At 40.0% G+C, this 23,763-nt stretch overlaps 4 protein-coding genes across 6 annotated transcripts in view; 2 read left to right on the forward strand and 2 right to left on the reverse strand.

Annotated features, from left to right (window-relative positions):
• The window catches only part of bahd1 (bromo adjacent homology domain containing 1), a 36,133-nt gene extending 31,135 nt beyond the window's left edge, over positions 1-4,998 (forward strand). Inside the window, exons 6-8 of one of the 2 annotated variants that reach the window (XR_009922063.1) lie at positions 305-396; positions 499-3,419; positions 3,480-4,998. Coding sequence is in view for 1 of the 2 variants with exons in the window: in XM_062397392.1 (XP_062253376.1) it covers positions 305-396; positions 499-691 (285 nt within the window). In the remaining variant the exon portion in view is untranslated. Of the gene's footprint in view, positions 1-304; positions 397-498 lie in introns of both variants that reach the window. The other variant, XM_062397392.1, reaches the window with a different exon arrangement.
• Positions 4,999-10,504: 5,506 nt separating this feature from the next.
• On the reverse strand, positions 10,505-12,487 carry prlh2r (prolactin releasing hormone 2 receptor). Its single transcript, XM_062398050.1, has 2 exons — positions 11,654-12,487; positions 10,505-10,822 (listed from the first exon to the last, which is right to left on the reverse strand). The coding sequence occupies exons 1-2, from the start codon at positions 12,485-12,487 to the stop codon at positions 10,505-10,507; spliced, it is 1,152 nt and encodes a 383-aa protein (XP_062254034.1).
• A 5,673-nt stretch (positions 12,488-18,160) lies between these two features.
• On the reverse strand, positions 18,161-20,686 carry ccdc32 (coiled-coil domain containing 32). The gene is made up of 4 exons (XM_062397225.1): positions 20,561-20,686; positions 19,986-20,245; positions 19,095-19,248; positions 18,161-18,864 (listed from the first exon to the last, which is right to left on the reverse strand). Exons 2-4 carry the CDS (start codon positions 20,242-20,244, stop codon positions 18,675-18,677), a joined length of 603 nt encoding a protein of 200 aa, XP_062253209.1. The 5' UTR covers position 20,245; positions 20,561-20,686; the 3' UTR covers positions 18,161-18,674.
• pcmtl (l-isoaspartyl protein carboxyl methyltransferase, like) lies at positions 20,666-23,543 on the forward strand. 2 transcript variants are annotated; one of them, XM_062397222.1, is made up of 9 exons: positions 20,666-20,842; positions 21,132-21,267; positions 21,414-21,518; positions 21,642-21,673; positions 21,774-21,878; positions 22,012-22,132; positions 22,217-22,302; positions 22,511-22,680; positions 22,918-23,543. In XM_062397222.1, the coding sequence occupies exons 2-9, from the start codon at positions 21,150-21,152 to the stop codon at positions 22,952-22,954; spliced, it is 774 nt and encodes a 257-aa protein (XP_062253206.1). In that variant the 5' UTR covers positions 20,666-20,842; positions 21,132-21,149; the 3' UTR covers positions 22,955-23,543. The 2 variants fall into 2 exon arrangements, with proteins under 2 accessions (XP_062253206.1, XP_062253207.1); XM_062397223.1 differs by having other exon boundaries at positions 20,753-20,842; positions 22,882-23,543.
• Positions 23,544-23,763: the final 220 nt, after the last annotated feature.

Below are 23,763 nucleotides of genomic sequence, written 5' to 3' on the forward strand. Positions count from 1 at the left end.
AACAATGACCCACATAAAGTCTGTAATTTCCCAGCTGCACTGGCTGAACACAGCCGACACTTCAGAGCAGCCGCGGGAGGACAGTAACACGGCTCTGGCTCAGAGGAAGAAGTGAAACATCTTTCTTTTATGAATCCGTCTTTACAAGTGAAGGTTAGACAGGAGTGTTTGTGTACAACACAGACAGATGTTTGAGCTCCAATTCAATCTCGGGTTATGTGTACGAGCTGCAAATCCTGATGAGGCTCAGATGGCACCTTTTTGTTTTGAGCTAATGAATAAAACACAACTCTTTTTCTTCCAGAATGAGATCTTTGCGTCTCGTCACCAGGATGTGAACAGTGTGGCCTGTATTGAAGACAAATGCTATGTCCTGACATTGGCACAGTATTGTCGGTAAGAAAGAAAGCAATTTCCATCAAGCATTTTTATTGTTTTACTGAATTTTATTTGGAAACTGATTGAACTTGATGTTCCTGTGATCTGTGCTGTGTCCAGATTTTGTGCCTTGGTAACACGCCGTAGGGAAGGTGTACACGACAGTGCCGCCTCCCTCGTGGTGCCACCCATTGCTGGCAACGCCATGCCCACCCACCACTGTGTGCCCGATGACATCAACCCAGAGCTGGTGTTCTTCAGCCGACACGTCTACGACTTCCGCTTCGGTCGCCTGCTCAAAAACCTGCAGTAGCATGTGATGTATGCCATGACTGTGGGACTCGAGCTAATGTTTCTCTGGTTTCATCCTTTACAACTTTGTATAACTACAAAACTACCTGCTGCCTCTGTGAGAGAGGAACTGGACATTTAGGATGAAGGAGACACAAGCTTATCTTTATTTGAAATTCATACTCAACCGCGCCACATGTTTATTTAGTGAGAGTCCTGGTCTGACATACGGTGTTGTAGAAGAGTCGTTATGGCAGTGTAATTGGGCTTCATCATACATGGCTCTCTGGTGTTGTAGCAGCTGTGTGAAAACCCTGGAATGTACTCTGCTGTAGAAAATGCTACTGTAGCTCTTAGAAATGTGACACTTGATATATATATATATAAGGAGAAGTTGATGTTACATGTGAACCATGTTACCATCTGCCTGCAGATATCAGACACACAAAGTATCAGTTATACGTCATAGATAAAGATCATGCTCATCATTAGAATTCCTTTTTCTCAAAGACAATTCAGACTAAGGTTTCAGAGTAAGACGCAAACTTGTGTCTTCAAGTATTGGTCATTGTGTCGATTCACTTTGTTGCCAGAAGTTCTTTGAGTTGATCCAATCTGAGGTCAGTGAATATAAAGCTGCTGCCGGCAGAAATTTAGCAAAGCTCAGCATAAATACTGGAAACAATTGGGGGATTGACCATCAGTAGCGAGGTCCCTTCGATGCACTCGACCAAGCACAGTGTTAGACTTTAATCATCCTTTCATCCTGTTTTTATCATACCAAATGTAATATAAAACCAAGCCTATCGGAGAATGAACCCTTTGGTCAATGTCCCATCCAATAACATGGAGGAGGCAGGATCATTTTTATGATCCTGCCTCCTTATACCTTTACCGCAGCCAGCAAACAAGACATTTTGACTTCACTTTTATGAAACAGTTATGTCTTTTGTCTTTATCTACTGTCTTTTTTGGAAAGAGCCGGGCTAGCTGTTCCCCTATTTCCAGTCTTTATGCTAAGCTAAGATATTTAGCTGTTTGCTCAGGCAGACATAAATCTCAGCGAGAAAGTAGCTTAGTGTATCTCCCACAGTTTCAAATAATCTTTTATCTAACATTTCCATTTTCATGTGAGTGTGATTGACTTGTAGGTCTATGTAGTGAACTCCGGACAAAGCTGCGAAGAAAGGAGATTCGGTTAAATATACTCACTGATCAGTTTTGTGCACGGCCACAAATGAAAAGTGGAAGCAGTTTGGCGACATCGGTTGTGAGTCTCTAAGATAATTATAGGTTTTATGACATATCTGTTGCCCTGAAATGGTGAGTTGTCACACTGTAACACAGACGTGCGCTCTACAAAGAACGCACAGGTGAGTTTGTTTGGTCTTGCGGTGTGAAGACGTCCAACGAGCCGAGCATTGAGGGGGTTCGTGTTATGCCAATGCTGAGGAATACTTTACTTTGTGATTTGACTCTGGTGTCAGCGAACTGTATATTTGCATTTATACGTTTGGAAGAGCGCTTGTTTCTGGCAGATGGCAACAGTTAGTCACCTATATTCTTGTTTCTTCACTGATGAGCTGCGTAGAGTAATGGATTCAGTGTAGCATTTAGATCTGTGATGATGATTCATTCCTATGTTTGAGAGAAGATATGTATTTATTTCTGTACTGAGAAAATATAAATTATTTTCAGAAGATAATTTTAAAGAATAGAGTTTTAGATGAGTGGCTTTCATTTCCTGATTAGAGAGCAGGTCAAAGTCGTCTCTCGTCATTAGCTGCACTGTCGAAGATGAAAAGCGCGTATGTCATTCGCAGTAGAGTTCCTGCGACTGATTGCTCTCCCAATAGAAGCCTGTGAAATGTTGCGTAGAGATGTTTAAGGTCCTCCAGGCAGATTCAAGGACACACCTGGAGGATCTGGAAGGATATCAGATACAGTTTGAAGGACACCTGTTAACATGTGATGTTTGATGCTCAAACATGCAGGACCAAAAACCTTTATGTTTGCACCTGTCCCAGCTTCCTGTCATAGTCTCCTTTTCACGTCTCCTCCGATGACGAAGCTTTGCCTCCTCACCTTTAAATTGCTGAATGCTACGTTGATTTAAAACGTACCCTGCCATTAGCCTGTGCCCTTGATCCTGCTGCCTTATAGAACATTCCCAGCCTTTCATTTAGAAGTGTGTACCAATCTCAGCTTGGGGTTGTGAAACCTTTTAGTGTGCTGATCTTGATTCCTCGATGCTTGAAAGGCATCTCAGGTCTGTCTCATACATCTGATCAGAAACGTAAAACTGACCCTTAATCAATTCTCACTATAACAAATGTCTGCATATGTTTTATTTAATCACTCCTGAGGTCAAAATGGTTGTTAAAAGAAAAGTTTGACATCTTGAAAAAACGTGAATTCTTGCAGAGTGTTGGGAGGATTGATGCCACAAGTATGAAGATGTAGCTTAGCATTAGCTCAGCAGGGGAAGACAGAGGCTTGATCCTGTCAGACAAGGCAACTAAATCCACCAACCAGCACTTACAAACCTCACTAATAAACTTGTTATATCTTCATTATCTGTAAAAATAGAGAATACTGCTTCCTGTCTCCACGAAGATAATGCTGCTTTCAGACATGAACTTCACAAAACCTTCGTATTTTCTTTGGACGAGGTTCTTGTGTGAACGTAAATGTCCAAGTGAGAGCCTCCGGATTATTTGTGAACTTTCTCAAATAAAGAGCCATAAGATGTCTTGGACATTTCCGTTCTCTTGTACAGCCCCTCTTTAAAATGAGGGACATGTATGGAGTTCAGTGTGAAAGCAGCATTAGAAAGATAAGGGTGGTCTTGATCTTTTCATCTAATTCTCTACAAGAAGACGTTTTTTCTTCCAGACATGTCAAACATTTCTTTTCTTTGGTTGTAGTTTGATTTGTAACAGTTCATTTTCCTCAGTTTGGTAAAAACAAAAAAGCATCAAAACGTCCAAAGAAAATCCACGACTCCCTTCTACATAATCCAGCTTTTATCTGTCCATCTGGATGCTCAAGTTCCAAACAGTCCCATTTTTTGATATATTAACAAAGACTATTTGGCCAAGGTCAGTGGATGGTGTTAGCACAACACCGAGGTGATTTATAATACAGGAGTATTTGAGACGTTTCAGTCTTTTGCTCTTCTTTGCACTTGTCAGCATTTAAATACTTACTGTAGTATCCAACATGTTGCTAGCTGGTGCCAGAGAGCACAAAAGTAGACTGGATGTGGGTGGTGCTTTAGTCCCTGTACATCCGGTGGCATAGATTCATTTTGTGGGTTAATTTTACAAAAATATTATTCGCTATAATTATTTAATGGATTAATATTTGACTTTCAAACAAGTCGCCTTGAATTAAATTATAATTATTGGTTAATTAAATTCAGCGGGCTCAAACGGAGCGAACTGAACCCCGTGTTTCAATCTGCTTTTCATGATGAACCACAGGGAATCAGTGTGTTTTAAAGACCTCTCCACTGGGCACAAGATTTGACTGAATATTCCTTTTTCACATGGCACAATCATACAAACCAAACTATATTGGGTTTCATTTTAGTTTTTAAGACCCACTCGGTGTTCCAGGATTAGGGTTAGGAACCATGCACAATACAGACAATATTTATACAAATAACTGGCTTAACTTTGATGGCACATCATTGTATATCATGGACTGATTTGAAAGAGTTAAATAGGAACCATCACTAATTTATGATTTAAAACTTATGTTCAAGTTTCAATTGTTTGGCTCGACTACGTTAAAAAAACATGTTGATCCGCTGATCTGTGTATTATGGCCTTACAGGAATCATTCAGCAAACTAATGAGGTTTAATCAAGATGTGTGATACTTATGTCTTAGCTGGTCCTCTGTGCCTGTTCCCATTAACCCGTATATATAAATATATTCCAAGCGTTTTCCATGAAGAGAAGGACGAGCATTTGCTGTCGTTTTTATTCACCTTACGAATGCCTTTCATTTTTGTCAGATGATGATACTGGTCTCTTCTTGAATCACCACAAAGAAATGTCCTCACCAAAAACAGAGAGAGCGAGAGAGAGAGAGAGAGAGCGAGAGGGTGAAAGAGGAGGGATACATGAATTTAACTTCATTCCCAGGTGTACAAAAACCTAAACTTTAGTTCTCATGTGAATTTTATGTTCGTATTCTTTGCATGGCGTTTTGGAAATCTTGGAAATATTAATCACAGCACAGATTATTTGTATGGTTTCAAATGGACCTCTGTAATATAAGAAAAAATATTTAATTGTAATAAATAATATATGAGTTTGAACATGTGTTTGAGAGATTTCTTTATGGCGGACATTGTTGACTGTAGTAATGGTTGCTGCCCAGGTGGTGGCTCTCTCTGCCAATATTTGTATCCGATCTGCTTTCATCAAACACAGAGATCGCAGCTCTGAGAGGTGTTTTTGAAGAATTATCTCCATATTGATGTGTTAAGTGTTGTATGAGCACAGTTTCTGCACGGAAAAGCTTCATGCAGCACTGGAAAGACTATATTAAAAAGACCATATTGACCTTTGTAGTCAATAATAATCAACTACAGGCTTTCAGGAAACAGGCTGAAAAGCAGAAATCTGAATCGATTCAGTCAATCAACAATAAAACAAAATTGATTTGAACTGTTTCCCTCAGTTAGGGAAATGCTTATTGTCTGATGATTTTACGTGGATAATCAAATCAATTTTTTGTCATTCCTGTGCTGACAATAACCATTTTTCCTGCAGGGATTTAAAGAAACAAAATTGTCATGCTAAATAAAAACAACCTTTTATATTTCATTAAGATTTTGATTTGAATTTAAAGAGGAAAACAAAGATGGGTCTGCATGAATCATTTCTTTTCATCGCCTCCAGCCTTTCCCCTCTTGTTCCTGCTTTAATAATTCATTCAACTCTTTACACCTGAAATGATAATTTATCGGGGGCTCTGGGTGGATCATGACAGGAGAGACAAGAGCATCTTGAAAACAGGAGATTTAATCATCCAACCTCAATAATCAGGCCTCTGATGAAAATGTATGAGGCCTCTAGCACTACTCAATAAGATTATGATGATTTGAGTGGCATGAGCAGGTAAATCATTTGCATCTGAGACATCAACCATGGTGTGGGATGAGAGAGTATTCAGCTGCTCCTAAGTATTCAGTCGTGTGACAGAGCATGGGTGCATTCTAAATGATTGAACCGTGAAGTGTGTTTATGAAAATGTTTTCTTCGATGAGACTCAGTGCAGGATCTATTTGTTACACACCAGGGGTTATGTAAGTATTGATGGATAATAACAGACAGCAGTTGAAATCGAATGACATTTTATTTTTGTCCCTCTCAGTTGTCGGTGATGTGTACAGACCCAAAGCGTCAAGACTCATTTCATCACCAAAATAATTCACACACTCGATGATTCACAATGATGCTAAGAAGAAAACAAGTGACATATTTAGAATCCAATTCTGTAGCAATCGATCAGAGCCATGCATCTTGTATCTATATTCAGAATGACATTCACAGGTACATGTTTATTTTATTTTTATTTACATATGTACAAAGACTTTGAGGGTTAGAGTTGAAAAAATTGTAAGTATTAGTTAGAGAAACGTTAAAACAAATAAAGTTAACATATTTCTAACATGGAAATGGGTATTTGATAGACATATGTCAGGCAACCCCTGCGTTTTATTATCCTTTCACGGGTAAAAAGAAGCCATCAAATGATTGGCTGCTTCAAAGAACTGCTCTTCTAACCAGCTGCCTCTCTGACCAAAGAGAATGTGTCAGAACTGCCTCAAATGAGACTTTCTTTTGTCGTACAAGACAGCTGCACAAGTTCTGCTGAGAGCCGTGTATTTCAGCAGAGGTCCTGAGGTGCTGCAATTACGCACCTGCAGGTCTTTTCATGGACTGACTCCAGTCCAATTTTGCACCACTCTCCTCTCTTATTAACTTGTCCTGTCCCCAGTGTGACTGCATACAGAGATGCACAGGATCACAGATGCAATGGCTTCGTCATTTGGGAAGTTTTCAAATTACCTATTCAAAGTGAGTTTTTTTTTACTGCTCAATTTAAAAGTACAGTGTGTAGTATTTAGTGGTAAAGTAGCATACTGGAACCAAATGAATACACCTCACCGCACCCGCTATTTTCATGCAGGTAGAAGAAGCAATGGTCAGCCCTGCAGGTAAAGTTACGACTCCATGGGAGTTTTTAATTATTATTTCTAATTGCCTTGTGAGCCTAGAGAGAGAAAAAAACGGTACAATAGTGAATAACAGCAAACTAGTCGCCTGTGAATTGTTATCTTCAGCTAAACGTTACCTGAAAGACAATCCTTATCTGTTAATTGCTTTTTATATATATCGTCAGACAATTAGAATTGACATCACAACAACACCTTACAGTGTTCGGAGCAGTACTCTGCACATCTTCAGAATTAAAGAGGACCATCATCTCTGCTGAATCTACAAACACAGCACGCACCTACCGCCGCTCGCTATGTAGAGATTACTGACATTTGCATCTGAAGACTTTGTAAAGCCCGTCTGAATTTGCATTTTCATTTTCATAAAAGACGTTTGCGACACAATCAGACATGAGAGCAGCGGGATGCATGAGTAAAAGTGTGTACAATATAATGTCTATGTATAATTCCATGCTCTCATTAGCAGCAGTGACAACAATGGTGCCTCCCTGATATGATATTCAACAAGCAGTCTCTCCTTATCAAAAGTATTCACACCGCAGCTCGTCCACAGGCTATATAATAATGTGCTTTACTCTCTGTGAGTTTTAGGTTTTTCTAAAATATGAGCAGCCTTTCAGATGCAACTTTCATGTGAGATTGAGTTTGAGAAAATAAGATCAAGGAAAACCATTCTTAATGTGAAGCAGTGGAAAACTCTCAATAGACATCATTTAAGTTTTTTAACTTCTTGAGTAAAAGTAAATAAATTGACATCTCTGCACACAAACAAAGGGGCTTTCTTGATCAAGTGTTCCTTTTGCAGATATCAACCCATGTAATTAACTGCAACATACTTTGATGTAATTGCACATTAATTGGAATCAGTGGTGCATCAACAGATTGAATAGTCTGGCTGTTCTTTCCCCCCGGAGCTCCAGTGAAATAAACCTATTCAGAAGATCTTGCAAAACAAGACGTCTTTTAAACGCTTGTCATCTTTCATAAGCAATAATTATTACTTGAATAACGATTGAGCTGATGAGTAACACATGTGTTTTTCAACCTTGATGAAGTTAACTCCATGAGGGTTTGCCTGATATGCAGAACTTTGGGAAATGTATAAGGCTGTATGATATTCGTGGGATTTTAAATGCGGGATTTAACTTGAAGGCTGCACCAAATTGCACACTCCTAAATATTAGCCCGACTAAACATGCCTGATTCTAGTTTGTTTTAATCAAGATCCAGGAATCTATGAGTAATCAACAAAAAAAATTGAAAAAAAAAAATCATAAATCGCAATGTTGAGCAAAATTCCTGGATCTGTTCCTCTTATCCGGATCTGCTGTCAAATTTAATGGATTCTTCCTCAGTAAATATCCCATCCTTCCACCAAGTTTTTCGGAATCCATTCAGTGGCTTTATGCAATCGTGCTTCAAGCAAACAAACAAACAAACAAACCAACGGACAGAGGGGAAATCATAATCTCTTTATCTCTCATGAGCCCTGAGTTGAATCAATAATAGTGAGTTTATGGACAAAATCCCAATCAGCAAACCCTAATTTTGTATTTTGTCTTATTAAAATAAAGAGTTGTTGGTGAGAAGAGGAGGAAATAAAGGCTTTGATTCCAGTCAATTTGTTCAAAATCATATATGGTTTACTTCAGTTAGTAATACATTTTCTATTATATCGTGTTTTTTAAGTAAAGGACTAAATATCCACTAGTGCTGCATTTTTGACCTGACTAGTTACATTCATAATCTTGACTATAGTTATACTAGTGAGGTCCTCTGTCTGCAGAAGGCACACAACATCATTAGTGTGACATTCAAGGAAATTTGTTTCCTTGAATGTCACACTGCACCTCTGAATATAAACAGTTTTATTGATGTATTGTATCTGACATATTGTATTTGTATTTTAAGTTCTTTCTACCTTACTTTAATTTATTTATTTATTAAATTATTTCACTATTGAGCTGATCTGTTACCTCTCGTCCAACACCTTTCAATGTACCCTTGACCCTGTGTTCTAACTTGTGCATGATAAATACAATTTAAAACTTCTCATTTTAGTTGACCAGAAAAAAGATTGAATCAATCCATTTGAAAAAGTCTATCAGCAGAATTTTTAAACCTAACTTTTGAAGTTTTGTTTGCAAACTTCTTCCTCTCTTACTGTAAATCTGCAATTAAAATTCAACAAAAGCCCCTCAAAGTCATTTGGGTCATAAACCTTTTTTTTATTTATGCATTAAACTTCCTCTCAGGTTTATTCACTCCATTTTTACATATTAAATAGTACAGATGATGGGTTTTGATGATTATGATTGGTTGACATTTGACACACAACTCTGCAGACTTTGCATATTGTATTGTTTTAATCGAATGTCACAGCTGCAGCAGAAAGATCATTTCATGAGTAAATGCCAAAATGAAAAACAGAAACACATTTTAATCAGTGCAACCTCAATGGTAAAGTGAATTAAAATTATTATTATGAATTAGTATATGAAGTTGAATGCAACAAGATAGATCTTATATTACACATGATGAAGGCATGAGCAATTAAGGATATTGGACTAATCAGTACATAAAAAGGGCACATTGTATATACATAAGGTTGACACAGGGAATTACAGATGGAAAGTATATGAATATGTACAATAATTTAACATAAAAGCCTCAGCTGCAGCTTCAAGTTCCTCGGGGTCCACATCACTGATGACCTGACCTGGACCCATCACACAGACTCCGTCAGAAAGACAATTAGACAGCGGCTCTTCTTCCTCCGAAGGCTGCGGAAGCTCCACATGGACTCCAGGATTCTCTGCAACTTCTACAGATGCACCATAGAGAGCATCCTGACTGGCTGCATCACCGCCTGGTGTGGCAGCTGCACCGCCCTGAACCGTAAGGCTTTACAGAGGGTGGTGAAGTCTGCCCAGCACATCACCAGGACAGCGCTACCATCCATAGAGGACCTCTACACCCAGTGGTGCAGGAAGAAGAGCAGCCGGATTATTAAAGACCCCTTTCACCCCAGCCATAAACATTTTTGCCTGCTGCCATCTGGCCGACGGTACCGCAGCATCCGGGCCCGCACCACCAGGCTCAGAGACAGTTTCATCCCCCAGGCCATAAGACTTTTAATCTCCTCTGAACTGCAATAACTCCATCAAACTAGCACCGTGACATATTTGCATATTTGCACTTCTGTTGTTTGATTTTCTCCTCAGCTGTTTATATATATTTATATATATATACATTATTTCCTATTTTGATATTCTATTTTATACTATTTCTATCGTATTTTATTGTATAGTGTGTAATTACTTGAGCATTGTTAGAAGAGAGCCTGAGACTCAAGCATTTCACTGCCAGCGACTGCTTAATGTTATTGTTGTGCATTTGACAAATGAAAAAATCTTGAATCTTGAATCTTGAGAGAGAGCCACATGTGAGGATTATCAACTCCACGTGTGATTTTCAGAATTCCAATTTAGATACATGATCTTTTCCCTCCACTTATCTGTCGAAAAGACGATTGGCCACATTCATATTAAATTTGAAGTGAAGTAGATGTTGATTCTTAAGCGTAGTTGTCTTGAGGAACAATGTTACTTGCACATGGTAAATCTGCCACAATGGTGGAGGTGTGAAGACGTGGAATTTTAGACATTTTCAGGATGCTCGACCCCTGACCCTGCTCATTTCCATAACCCCTCCTCCAGAAAAGGAAGTGGCTACACAGGTACGACAGGAACTTGTCGTGTAGTGAGGCGTAAATAAAAGGATTGTAGCAGGCAGAGCTCATGGCAAACAGGTGACTCGACACCTGGATGACGTTTACGTAGTTCTTCCCCAAAATGGAGAAGTCTGTGTCCAGGTCACGGATCAGATTCACCACCTGCAAAGGTCATCTGTGTTAGCGCACTCGTCCATTCAAGGTACAGTTCATAAATCAGGATTTGCAACAGTTTTTCGTGGTTTCATTGTCTAAGCTAACATAACATGAGCTAACAACAATGCTAAAGTTAGCGAAAAGCTACTAATTAAGTCAGTAACAGTAACAATGGTGAGTTGGTATAGTTAGTTCACTGTGAAGTTTTATTATTTAAGATTCTTTCCTAAAGGACTTGAAGAAATCGGAACAATAAATTAAAGGTCTAATAGCCGGGCTGGTTGTTTCCACCATAAACTCTATAGATGACTAGCCAGCTCCTCTAAAGTGGAGGCAAAATGTCTCGATCGACCCCTGTTGGCTGTCTGCTGCACAGGGGATAAGTCCTGCCTCCTCCATGTCAGTGGATGGGACATTGTCCACACTAAAGACTCATGGTTTCTGTCATTTGAGGTAGTTCTTATCACACAGATAAGATACCAATGTTCCACACAGTTAGTTATTTAATGTTATAAAAATGGGGTGAAACATCATAAGTGACAGTTGAGACTGACTTCTGATTGGTTCAGCACATGTATCGGTGGGACCTCGATACCACGGTCTGACCAAGAAGACAAAGACATAAAACATGTTAATTTGTGAGCTTAGGAGCTGCGGATAGGCTGGTACCTCTGGACAGGACAAGGCTACCCATGTTGATGCTAAGCTATGCTAATTCAGTGCTGCTTCGAGTTAGTGGTGCATATTTAGCTACAGATATGTGAGTGGTATCAATTTTTTCTTCTAACTCTTGGCAGAAATGTGAGTGGGTGTAAATCTCTTATTCAACTGGTGTACCTGTAATGGGAGCCATGAAAAGGCAAAACAGATGACGGACACCAGCAGCAGGCAGAAGGTCTTCCTTCGACGTTTACTCCATGCTGCCCGCGCAGAACTCAGCTCTGGGCATGCTGTCAAGCTAGATGTGGTCCTCCGCTTCAGCTGATAGGATATGGCACAGTAAGAAGTAGAAACAGCAGCCAGGGGGACAAAGTAGGAGAAGAAGAGACTGAAACAGGAGTAGATAAGGCGACCTCTCTCCTGGCCATCCCAGAATTCCTCACACACGGCCATCTGCAGGCCTGCAGCCCGCAGGTCTAGGTAGACGACGTGCAGCGCTGTAGGTATTGATAAAGCCAGAGAGGACAGCCAGATTAGGACCACCAGACCCCAGCAGAACAGGCCACCTGCTCTTCTGCGTATGGGGTAAGCCACAACAACATATCTATCGACTGCAATGGCCATGAGGGACAAGACCGCTGCGTAGACTGCTACAGACTGCATGACGGTGACAAAATGACACATGCACGGTCCAAATACCCATCCACGCTTGTCAAAAGCATAGGATGCCGTCAAAGGGACACAGAAGATGCACATGACCAGGTCCACGAAGGCCAGGTTGCTGATTAGGAAGTTTGTGGTGTTGTGCCTTTTCTTGTTGTGCCACATGAGAAATAGAAGGAGGAGGTTGCCGGTAAAGGCGATCAGGACCACAGCAGAGTAGAGCGGGATGAAGAGGAGCTTCAGGTCGAACAGGAGGTCCAGGCCGGAGAAGGAAGGAGGTGAGAACAGGGAGGTGGAGAAGAGGGGGCTGGAGGAGTTGCAGCAAGACGAGGAAAACGTGTCAGACATGACTGGAGATGAAGAAGGGGTAGGTGAGTTCTCCGTGGATTGGTTCAGGAACTTCACCCAATCCATAGCTGCAGAAATCAGAAGACATAACAATTTGTTATGGTATCGTATCAAATAACCTGCTGCATGATTCAAATATATCCTACCTCATATTCCATCATAGATAAGGGCACGTTCGCATCCTTCACTGAACAAAGTTTGATGGGTCCAAAGTGGTATTAACACGATGACCCAGATTAAGACCGAAAAGATGAGTCCCATCTGAACTGACCAATTAGTGACCAGCTTCAAAAGTCTCAACAGTGAATCAGTCTGATGAAAAAGGTGATGACGGGCAAGTGTCTCGCTCTCAGTACAAACACATCCCCTTTCATCGGTCTCATCTGTTCTCTGTCTCATCTTTGTATTTAGTGTCATGAATATTAACGATGTGTTCCGCTGGAGATAGGTCATGATTTGTCATGACTCTCTCATGTTGTCTTCTGTTTGTTTATTGCTTAACAACACTCAACCGATCCACTGAGATTCACTTTGACGTACATCATAAACAATATTTTTGGATTTCTGGAACTGTACAAACATATGATCAGAAAAAAGGGAATCAGTCCACATTCTGCTGAGAGGTTTTAAAGAGTTTTGTTATCCCCACGGCATTTGTGACTCTGAACATTTCATTCATTAACTGAAAAAGCTCAAAGCAGCAAGAGCACTTGACGACTCCCTGAATTTGCAAGATAATACAAGGATAATAATAATTATTATTATTATTGTTGGCATCATTTAATCCCTCATGGCTACAGTGTATTCTCGTTTTGTCCGTTTCATTCATAAAAAAGCAATGAATCACTACAAAACTATCAAATTAAAAAAACACACAGCAAGAGGAAAGTTATCGGTATATACATGAAATATTCAGCCTGATTAGCCAAATTCCCCTCAAAATGAAAAGGGTACTTGACCTATGCTAAACGGGACCTCCCGACCTAATTATTTGTCATTATGTTATTTCTTTTAATACATTATCTGAGTTTGACTAAACCGACTTGTTGATTCAGTGAAATTATACTTGGAATCCACACCAATGAGGAAATTAAAAACCTCAAACAACTACGACTCATCCACTGAGGTAAAAAAAATAGGTTCTAATATTGTCAGTGAATTTGTTACATACTCCCCTTTGATACATTTAATATTGTGTATTGCTTATATTAAAGGCATTAAACCCTGTATAAGAAACAAATTCCCTGACAAATATATTTTCCAAATTTAAAATTATTACAAGAACAGTGCTGGTCTTAAATGAATATCATGCAAAATTGTCAAATGCTAGTTGTTGTTTTTTTAACAATATATTTATTAAGTTTTACATAAAAGAAACATACACTGAAACATTTATAAACATACAAACTTTTATGAACACACCCAAACCCACAATCAAACACTCAGGGTAAAGAAAAAGAGGCAGAAATTAAAAAACTTAAATAAGATTAAATAAAATAATAATACAAAAAGACATATATAAAAATAAAGAATAAATGGAAGTAAATAAAGACATAAATATACAAATACAAATAAAATTGAATTCCAATCAATCAAATCAAAAGCCTAGATAAAATAACGTTCTCTTATTCATAATATAAGGTAGGTACAATTAATATTCATCCCATTAGGTGCTGCTATTTTATTCTGTTTCACTCATTAATTTCCACTTGGTCGCTTTCCAAAAATTGCATGAAGGTGTCCCATATTTCCTTGAATTTACTGTTTTTCCCTCTGACCACATATGTTAATTTCTCCAAGGCAAGGCAAGAAGCCATTTCCCTTAGCCACATTGCAGTTGTAGGACTGTCCACACTCTTCCATCTCAAAGCGATCACTCTCCGTGCTTGAAGCATACACAGGTTAATCAAAGGTTTTGTTTTTCAGCTTGGTACAAAGTGATTAGGATAGATAGCTAATATACAGAACTTTGCCTCAAGAGGGACCTCTATGGCAGCTATACGTGAGACCAGGTTAACTGTATTCTTCCAAAACAACTGAATTTTGCTAATGATAGTTTTTAGTTATATATTATCAAGTATCATTGAAAAAAAAAGTACCTCTTACGGGAATCAGACGTCTCTTCGATATACGTAAATTGCCAGACAGTCCTGCCCCTGTTAGTGTCTCCTGTCCGCAGAGAGCCTGACTGATGTGCAGCCTCACCTCTTCACCGCAGCTCGCTCTGCTTCAGAATAAAGAGATGTGCTCTCTCTCTCTCTCTCTCTCTCTCTCTCTCTCTCTCTCTCCCTCCCTCCCCCTCCCTCTCTCGAACACTACATGCTCATATGAGTGAGTCACCTCCAGTTCAGTTAGCCAAAAAGAAAGTAACCTGGTCTGTCTTGTCAATCTCACGTATCTCCCCAATAAACAATCATTATCATCTCCCATGATAATCCTCTTGGGCACTTCAGTGACTCTTTGGTAATAAACAGTGAATTGATAAAGACCTTGTCCTGTTTTATGGCTGGACTCACTGTAATTCCCCTGTTGGGACTTGTAATGAGACTGTGGTTTTATGTAGTCAATTTATAGTAATGCTGACACATTTTATGATATTATCTCTCCAAATTCATCTTAAAGCAGGTCTCTCAAGTGACTTTGACAAAATGTCAAATGATCCGAGAGAAATATCCCAAGCGATCTTGAAGCGCGTGTTTCCTCACCTTCTTTGAATTGTTTTGAATGTCACATCTCCTGCTGTGAGGTTTTCACATTGATTTGAGATTTAAGATTTGTTTATTTATACCAAGCACATGCACAGACATGCACAACACACTCATGCAATGGTCGGTAAATGTATCCTCTGCATTTAACCCATCTGGTGCAGGACACACAGAGCAGTGAGCAGCCATGTACAGCGCCCGGGGAGCAGATGTTGGGGGAGTAAGGTGCCTTGCTCAGGGGCACTAGACAGGGTAGGGAGAATTCTCTTGGATTTTTGGACAGATCAATCCAGGTTTGTCTTTTGTTGTCTCTCCGTGGAGTCGAACCAGAGACGAACCAGAGACCTTTTCTGCCCATAGTCCAAGTTTCTACCACTAGAACACCGCAGCCACTTTGTTAACAAACATACCCAGAAACCAGCACCAGGGAGAGGAGCAGAAATTGAGCTATTAAGGGACGAACCATGTTCGTTCTTCAGCGGTACACATCTTGAATATTCAAAGAGCTACCCTTAATTTGGAAATGTTGAGTCTTGTTGCCAGACCTGTCCAAAAGCAGAGTGTCCATGTGATTCATCAATTGAGTGTCTGCAAATGTGGAACCAGGGCAAGATTCATCAGCATAGGACTACCTAATGGGAAGTGAGGGTAATAAACATTTGCATGAACTGGATAGCAAATATTTAAGGATAATTAAGATTAAGATTAAGATGCATTAATTAGTCCCAAACACATGCACAGACATGCAAAGGCACACTCATGCAGGTAGGGAAATTTAACTTCTGCTTTTGACCCATCTGGTGCAGGACACACAGAGCAGTGAGCGACCATGTACGGCGCTCGGGGAGCAGATGTTGGGGGAGTAAGGTGCCTTGCTCAGGGGCACTAGACAGGGTAGTGAGACACTTGGATTTTTTGGACAGATCAATCCAGGTTCGTCTTTTGTTGTCTCTCTGTGGAGTCGAACCAGAGACGAACCAGAGACCTTCTCTGCCCATAGTCCAAGTTTCTGCCACTAGACCAACGCCTCTATTTTATCATTAGTTTATATTCACAGTTCAAGTTTAAAACAAATGATAGTTGTCTCAATGCATTAAATATAGCCTGTATGTAAACATGGCTCTACTTCCTCCCATCGTACCAAAATGGAGCCAAAATGTCCTGATACTGGGGCTGCCATTTTGTGCCTTTGATTGCATAATATAGAGACTGTGGACTGGAGCCACAATATCCAGGTTTCACAAATACACACTCAACCAATATCGAATCAGTCTCAGCTGTCAATCATGACATTTTCACCAGTTTTTATAGCATCAATTAATTGTCACCTTTACATTTTTGGTTAGGTTCCCGCCCACAACCATTAACATGGATGTCTTTTCTCATTTGTCTCTTTCTTTTCTCTTTCATCATTTCTTCCTGCTGCCTGCTTGTAAAGGGGAACAGACTTAGTGCTCTTATTCATAATGTTTTATTGAAAGTATCGACAAATATATCCTTTATTTCTGGAACTCTATAAATATAAAAAGATGCTAAATTATTTAGAAGGAGTCACTTGGTAATATTCTATTACGATTTTAAGTTAAATAATTTCTCTTTTTTTCCCTGAGAGATGACACTTAGTGTTAAATGGTGGGAGAATTTTTTTTATCAGGGGACATCACTGGTGGAATTCTTCATTAACACCTTTCGGAGATGGGGATTGAATGTTAAACGAGAATCTGTGCCAATCAAATTTTAATTTCCTGTCATTCAGGGTCTCACACTATTATCTGTGATCCCAGTCCAATCTATTATCACAAGGCAGGGCTCTGTGTGTGTGAGAGAGCGATGGGAAATCAATTACTACTCTGGCAGAAATAGTTACTGTAATCAAGACAGAATATATAGAAAAAATGGCCCACTGTATAGAGTCTGGTAGAATGTGTTGACGAAGGGAAGATGACGAACACTTTCCGCTTTGCTGCACTAATTTGATTTCACGCTTATAGTCGGTGTTCCGACAGATCGACAGGACGTTAATCAGAAGGTCTCCAGAGGTCTTCATGTCAAGGACCGCAATTAAAATTGATGAACACAATGAAGCCGTGGCTGCTGTGATTCATATAAACCTGAACTGAGATGATTTGGCTGCACGAAATTGATTACATTATAACATTCAATTCAAACCCTCCAATTATACATGCCAATTCATGAGTTACATTCAGTTACAGCTAATGGAGCCCAATACAACAACTGTGCAATAAATGGTGCCTTTTCTTGTTAAAACTGTTACAATGAGATGTCAATTCAATGTTTTCTCTACACTTTGTAAGTTTTAGTTTGTGATTGTATTGAACTGTATCACATCATACAGAGGGGTGTCATGCATTCATTATCCGTACCAATTATCCTTTGAGGGTCGTCGGGGGAGCTGGAGCCAATACCAGCTGACAATAAGCAGGAGGCAGGGTACTAATATTTTGGACATCCTCTTTTTAAATCAGTCTCACTAAAAACAGCAAATCAGTGACATTTCAATGAGGGAATTGGAAATTCACTTCCTTTATTGTCAATATTTCAGCCTTTGAAAGAGTTTATTACACAAAGTATTACATTTAATGTGTTGTTCTTTTTTTGAGGGTATTTACATTATTTTCTGACCAATTTGTGGGATAGTTATCTACAACACTGTAGGTGAATGAAATAGGGTTCTTTGCTGCCACCTCAATAAGGTATTTCTGAATCTGAGTCTAAACCACCTCAGTCTCATTATCTATCCAACTATTCATACTTGGGCAACATGTCCTTATCCAAGTAGTCTCAATCTCAATTTGGGCCTCACTAGAATAGATAGGTACACACATGCAAATACAAAATTCTGTGTCTAAGAATATTCTAGTTTTTTGCGTTTCAGCTGTACTTGAACCGTTGGGGTAAATATAACAGTGCCCTTGTTTCTGCTCACAACAATCAGTGAGACAACTAATCAGTTGTACTTGTTTTTATTGAGGCATGGGTAAAACTTCATTATGTAAAATCAATGGCAAAAATAAGGATGTTACACGATATGTTACAGTAGATTCAGGATCATATCACAAGAGTATTCCTACTTTAGCTGTCACAGTTTAGACACAGAAAATATTGTCGCTGGAAGATAATGCACTGCTTCTGTCATACAAGTCTTATTTACAACATGATACTGAAATGTTGCATGTCTCGTTCAGGTAGCGAGCTATTCGCGTAGAGAAGTAAAGTAGTAGAGTCATTACACAGACGAAATGGTAAATGTGCTGCTTGATTACAAGCTGAAGGGATGAATAGAAAAGAAAATAAAGGACATGACTGAATAATACAGTTGCTGGGGATACAGAGGATAATAAATGTCTGTAATTACCTCTTTGGCCAAAAATAAAAGCCTGGGCCAAAAACAGCAATATGACATAACACAGGCTAATCCTTTCTTTTTACAATCCAGATTAGTTCTTCTGTTTGGAAAGCACTCATTTCTCTGGACTGTGAGCGTCATCTTCCTCAGAGTTGTGTGTCTCCTCCTCTGTCTGCTCTGCGTTTTGTGTTGGGTTTGGTCCGGCTGGCTCGTTATTATGGGATGGTCTCAGAAGATATTCCAGCTCCTCTGCGCTGATGGCCACTTTCTCAGGGACCAACCACCTCTTAAAGTGTTCAAGGGCACTGGAGAAGGGAGGTGCACAAAAAATCAAGGGTGTTAAGAAGACTGGAGGACTATCTAAACCTCTCTACTGCCTGGAAGGACTTTATTATCCTTTCAACAAAAAAAATACAAACTACTTATGTCATCTAGACCAGTGAGCAGCTGCAATACAGTATTTCATGCAGTTTACTGGATTTAATAGAGCCGTAGAAAGTCACATAGCTTAACACTCATTAAGACAATGTCTTACTTCTGATCCAAGTCACCACCTTGAAAAAGCTCTGAGGTCTGGGCGTCGTGCAGGAATCTATCCCAACATTCTTTCTTAGCCTGAGACAACGAGCGCAACATGTCCCTGGAGGTCACGTCACTGGTTTGGCCCTTTAACTTCTTCAGACGATTCTCTGCAGCAAAATGTGGACACAGCAAAACTTTTTAACATCTGACAATAAAATTACAATTCTTTCTTTCTTCACATCTTTAAATGGGCAAAAACTAATTTCCAACATTTAGAGTGCAAGAACAACAAGGTGCAAAGCAGTTCAACACAGATCCATCAAAAGGCACAGATATTTCCTTTTGCCTAACATATGCCACAATATAAAATGTTGCTTTCAACATTTTCTACTATTCGGCCTCTAATACAGTAATATGGGAGTTTGCAATTACAATGTGATATATGAATTACATCAGATGTAAGGTCAACAATCGTTAGTGTTAAAATAAAAAAAGATTAAGTTGAGTTGCAAGATATAATTTAGTACATATATATAATATATATGTTTAGTTGTATATTTAATATGGTAAGAATTCAAGTGGAATTTCATTTTGAAAAACTATAAAATCTATAATTGTTGTTTTGTTTGACTACTATTTATGCTGAGTTTAAATACATCAATATATAACATTAACAATTGGAACTGCATGTGGGTTAGCTGAGAATAACCTCAGATGCGTCTATGATGAACACAAAAACTGCTCATCTAAAATAAGGGAGAAAACGTGGTGTATTGGTGCAGATCTGCTGCTATTGAAGAATCATTTCCCATCTTGAATGATAAAGGATGTATGAGGGATGCCCTGATCGGGTGTATGGATGTTATAAAGCCATTCAAAGATACAGGGGGAAGCAGGACATTACCTAAACTAGCTATGTAGATCTCAGAATCCTCCATGGGTTCCCATATGGCACCGGAGGAGCTGATGCCTGTCCCGTTTATGTGACCATTGAGCTGCCCTGGGACTGGTGCAGCTGGCTGGAAGGAGTCATTGAACTCGATGTTGTTGTTCCTCTCGTCCTCCGGAGCGGCCTCCGGCTGCTGCTCCAACAGAGTGGAGCAGATCTCGGTCCACAGCTCCCCGCTGGACCGGACCTCCTGACTGTCGAAGACGTCGCTCATTCTGGGAAACACAGATGTCAACATCAGCTTAGGGTTAGCATGTTTCCATCTGCAGCCTCCCGGTAGCATTAAAAACAGCCACGATCTCCAAATGTTTTGATAAAAAAGACGGGATGGAAACTATGCATATTTCACAACAAAAGAGAAACCAGGACCTGAGCTTAATTCAGGCTACATCAACAGACTGTAGCTAACTGGTGTCCAGTCTGCTTTGTAAACTGGTTTATGCACTTCACATGTTATTCAAGGGCTTTTCACTGCAGTTAATTAAAAACGCATCTTCTCATCTCCACTTTTCATTTTCTCCACATCTCACCTGAGTAAAACAATCGAGGGATAAACTGTTAAGTCCACTGATGTAAGGAGTCGAAGATTTAGCCTCGCTAGCTAACTGCGTCCATCATCCACAAGCTCCACGGAGAGACAGCCCACTTCCGTATTTGGGATGCACGTGATTGAACATTACATCCGTCTGTCAACAAGTATTGCGATATGATTGGCTCAGAACGCCTTACTACGAAAATGTTAGCATTTTATTGGTCGATTGCTGAGGATGGGACCAGGAAGTGTCAGCGGGAAGGAGGAAGCGGTGGCGAAGGTAAACACGCTCCCTGACCTCTGCAGAATTACATTGTTCACGAGTGTTTTAATAAGCGATGTGTGCATCTGTAGCTGTTCAGAGATTTTAATTGGTTTATAACTTGTTTTTAAAAGTTGGCTACCTGAACCATTTCAATAATTCTGCTTCAGCCTGCTGGAAAACGAGCAACAACCCTGTTACAAACGATCAGAGCTGTCTCTGGCATCAACACATGGAGGATATAGTCAGATTATTAAATGTCAATGTCTTGCACAAACGAAAAAATCTGACCATCATGTTGCTGCAGGCAGACCCAGAGTAGGAGATGCGACTGGCTCTGCGCCTGGCAGTCGTGGCTTTCCCTATGGGGTTGCTGCTGTCCCGGACCATGGCGTGGATGTCCAGCGGCAAGACGCATCCAGAGCTCATCAGCAGGCTCAGGGGTAAAGGACTCAGGACTGATTCAAATTATTGTACATTTTTTCATGTTTAAAAGTGCAGAGATGTGTCTTTTTTTCCCTCCCACACAGAGACATCTGATTTTAAATAGTTTATGTTCAGTGTCGTTTCCTCTTCTTCTCTCCTGTAGATCACGGTGTGATCCGCAGCGACAGAGTGTTTGATGCTATGCTGGCCACAGACAGAGGACTCTACTCTCGGGACTATCCTTATGCAGACTCCCCTCAGTCCATTGGTAACAATTCAAATCACTCAGTAAACACAGAAACACCCCTGCTTGACTGTATGAGTGTCTGTATTGTGCAGTAAAGTAATGAGCACAGATTTGACTGTGTTATGGTGTTTTTTATTATCACAGGTTACAGAGCGACTATCAGTGCACCACACATGGTGAGTCATACAGTCTCAGAAGTGAATTAAGATGACAAAATAATTCCCTTAAACCCAGACATGATTAATTGAATATTTCCCATTGGTCCTGGTTTCACAGCACGCTCACGCTTTAGAGCTGTTAAGTGAAAAACTAACAGAAGGGGCGTCAGCTCTGGATGTGGGATCAGGAAGTGGATACCTCACTGCCTGCTTTGCAAGAATGGTGAGTGATACAGAAACGTGACATTTTTGTTAAATTCAGTGTGTTATTTATCGATTTGCCGTCACATGACTTGACACAAAATATATGACTGAGTGCAACTACTCCATTTTTCAAATTTTGTCTGTGTGTGTAGACAGGACCCAGTGGAAGAGTGGTTGGTATCGAACACATAGATGAACTGGTTCAAATGTCGATAAAAAACGTGCAGGCTGACGAGCCAGAACTGCTCTCCTCTGGACGCATCAGACTTATCGGTGAGTCAGGCAGTGTCAAGGCCGACCAGCTTGAAATCCTCAAACTGCTCAGCTACTAAACCTCACTCTGACATCTGTCCCCAGAGGGGGACGGAAGGCAGGGATACCCAGACGGAGCACCGTATGATGCGATTCACGTTGGTGCAGCCGCACCTACTGTTCCCAAAGCTGTAAGCACACAAATGAGTTTTACGCTTGAGAAAACAGGGTAGAAAACAATAGAAGAGAATAAGACTAATTATGCACCCTCACAAAAAGCCCCTTTCTGTAGTGAAATGATTGTTAAAGTCATTTTCTGAGATGTCTCTGCTGTGACTTGAAAACTGGCTTTTGAAATGTGTCTCCTGCTCATGTTGAATCCCTGTTTTAATGTGAAAGCTCCTGGAGCAGCTGAAGCCAGGCGGGCGGCTGGTTCTCCCAGTGGGTGCCGATGGTGGAAGTCAGGTGTTAGAGCAGTATGATCGACAGAGTGACGGGACCTTCCTCAAGAAAGCTTTGATGGGAGTGGTTTACGTCCCCCTGACCGACAAGAGGTATCAATGGCCCAGGTATGCACCAAAACACCCCATACCTATGATATGAAAGCAAAATTTGTGATTTAGATTGAATTACATACAAAAACCTGCTTATTATTTTGGGACATTAGATATATCTCTAACCCCTTAATTTATTATTCAGTCAAGACCTACCACCTACTTCCAGTAACTTGTTCTTGATGGCATCCATGCAATCCTTCCTTCTCTCCCCAGAGGTGAGCTCTGACTGCAGTGTGGTTGCCCCTGCAGGAGATGGCGTTGGTGCTGTGTCTCCGGGGCCCTGTAGCACTCCTCCAGGTTTCAGCGAGCTCCAGAATTAACGGCCATCTGCCCCACTGCGTTGTCACCTAGCAACGAAGAAGGAGTACATCCCTCTGTTCGCCTGACGAGGTCGTCTTCCGGGAGAGATAAAAGAGCGAGCGACCACCGCTGGACTACTGACCTTTCCACCAGAATGCATGGAGTCAGCAAGAGACTGGTTAGAGTATCGTGGACAACAAAAAAGGTTTAAATGAGTCATTATTATTCATGGTTAAGACAATAAAGTTCAGAATTGCAAGTACAGCATAAAGAGCTACAGTCTGTGTTCCACTGGGTTGATAATTTGTGTATTCTCATTTGCTTTGCAGTAACTCATAAAGATAAACCTAAATACAAGCCTAGAGATTTCAAAGCAAATTAACAATATATAAGTAATATATATTTTGTGATAAGAACTATTCATATAATGAATGTCCGGTTTAACATTGTTACTGTAGAACTGAGGGGGCGTTGTGCCAAATGTTGATCAACTGAGTCACTTCACTTAAACTAGACAAACATTGTAATTATGTGTACACTTATCAGATTTATTAATAAAACCTGTTAATGGATAATGTTTGATTGTCAATCTTTTGTGAAAATAATTTTGTGTTTTTGTGTATGAGAGAGAGAAACTGAAACGGTTCATGAGAAGATAAATTACAGTAAAGGTATTAATAATCATTAGAATTGTTTTATTCTCAGAAGAAGTAAACATCATATGCTTTTTTTTTTTTATTACTTTAGTGCACCAATGCAATATTATACACAAACATTATCTTTTTCATTGGTATT

This window comes from Platichthys flesus, chromosome 10 (genome assembly GCF_949316205.1).
Source record: "Platichthys flesus chromosome 10, fPlaFle2.1, whole genome shotgun sequence".
Lineage (NCBI taxonomy): Eukaryota > Metazoa > Chordata > Actinopteri > Pleuronectiformes > Pleuronectidae > Platichthys > Platichthys flesus.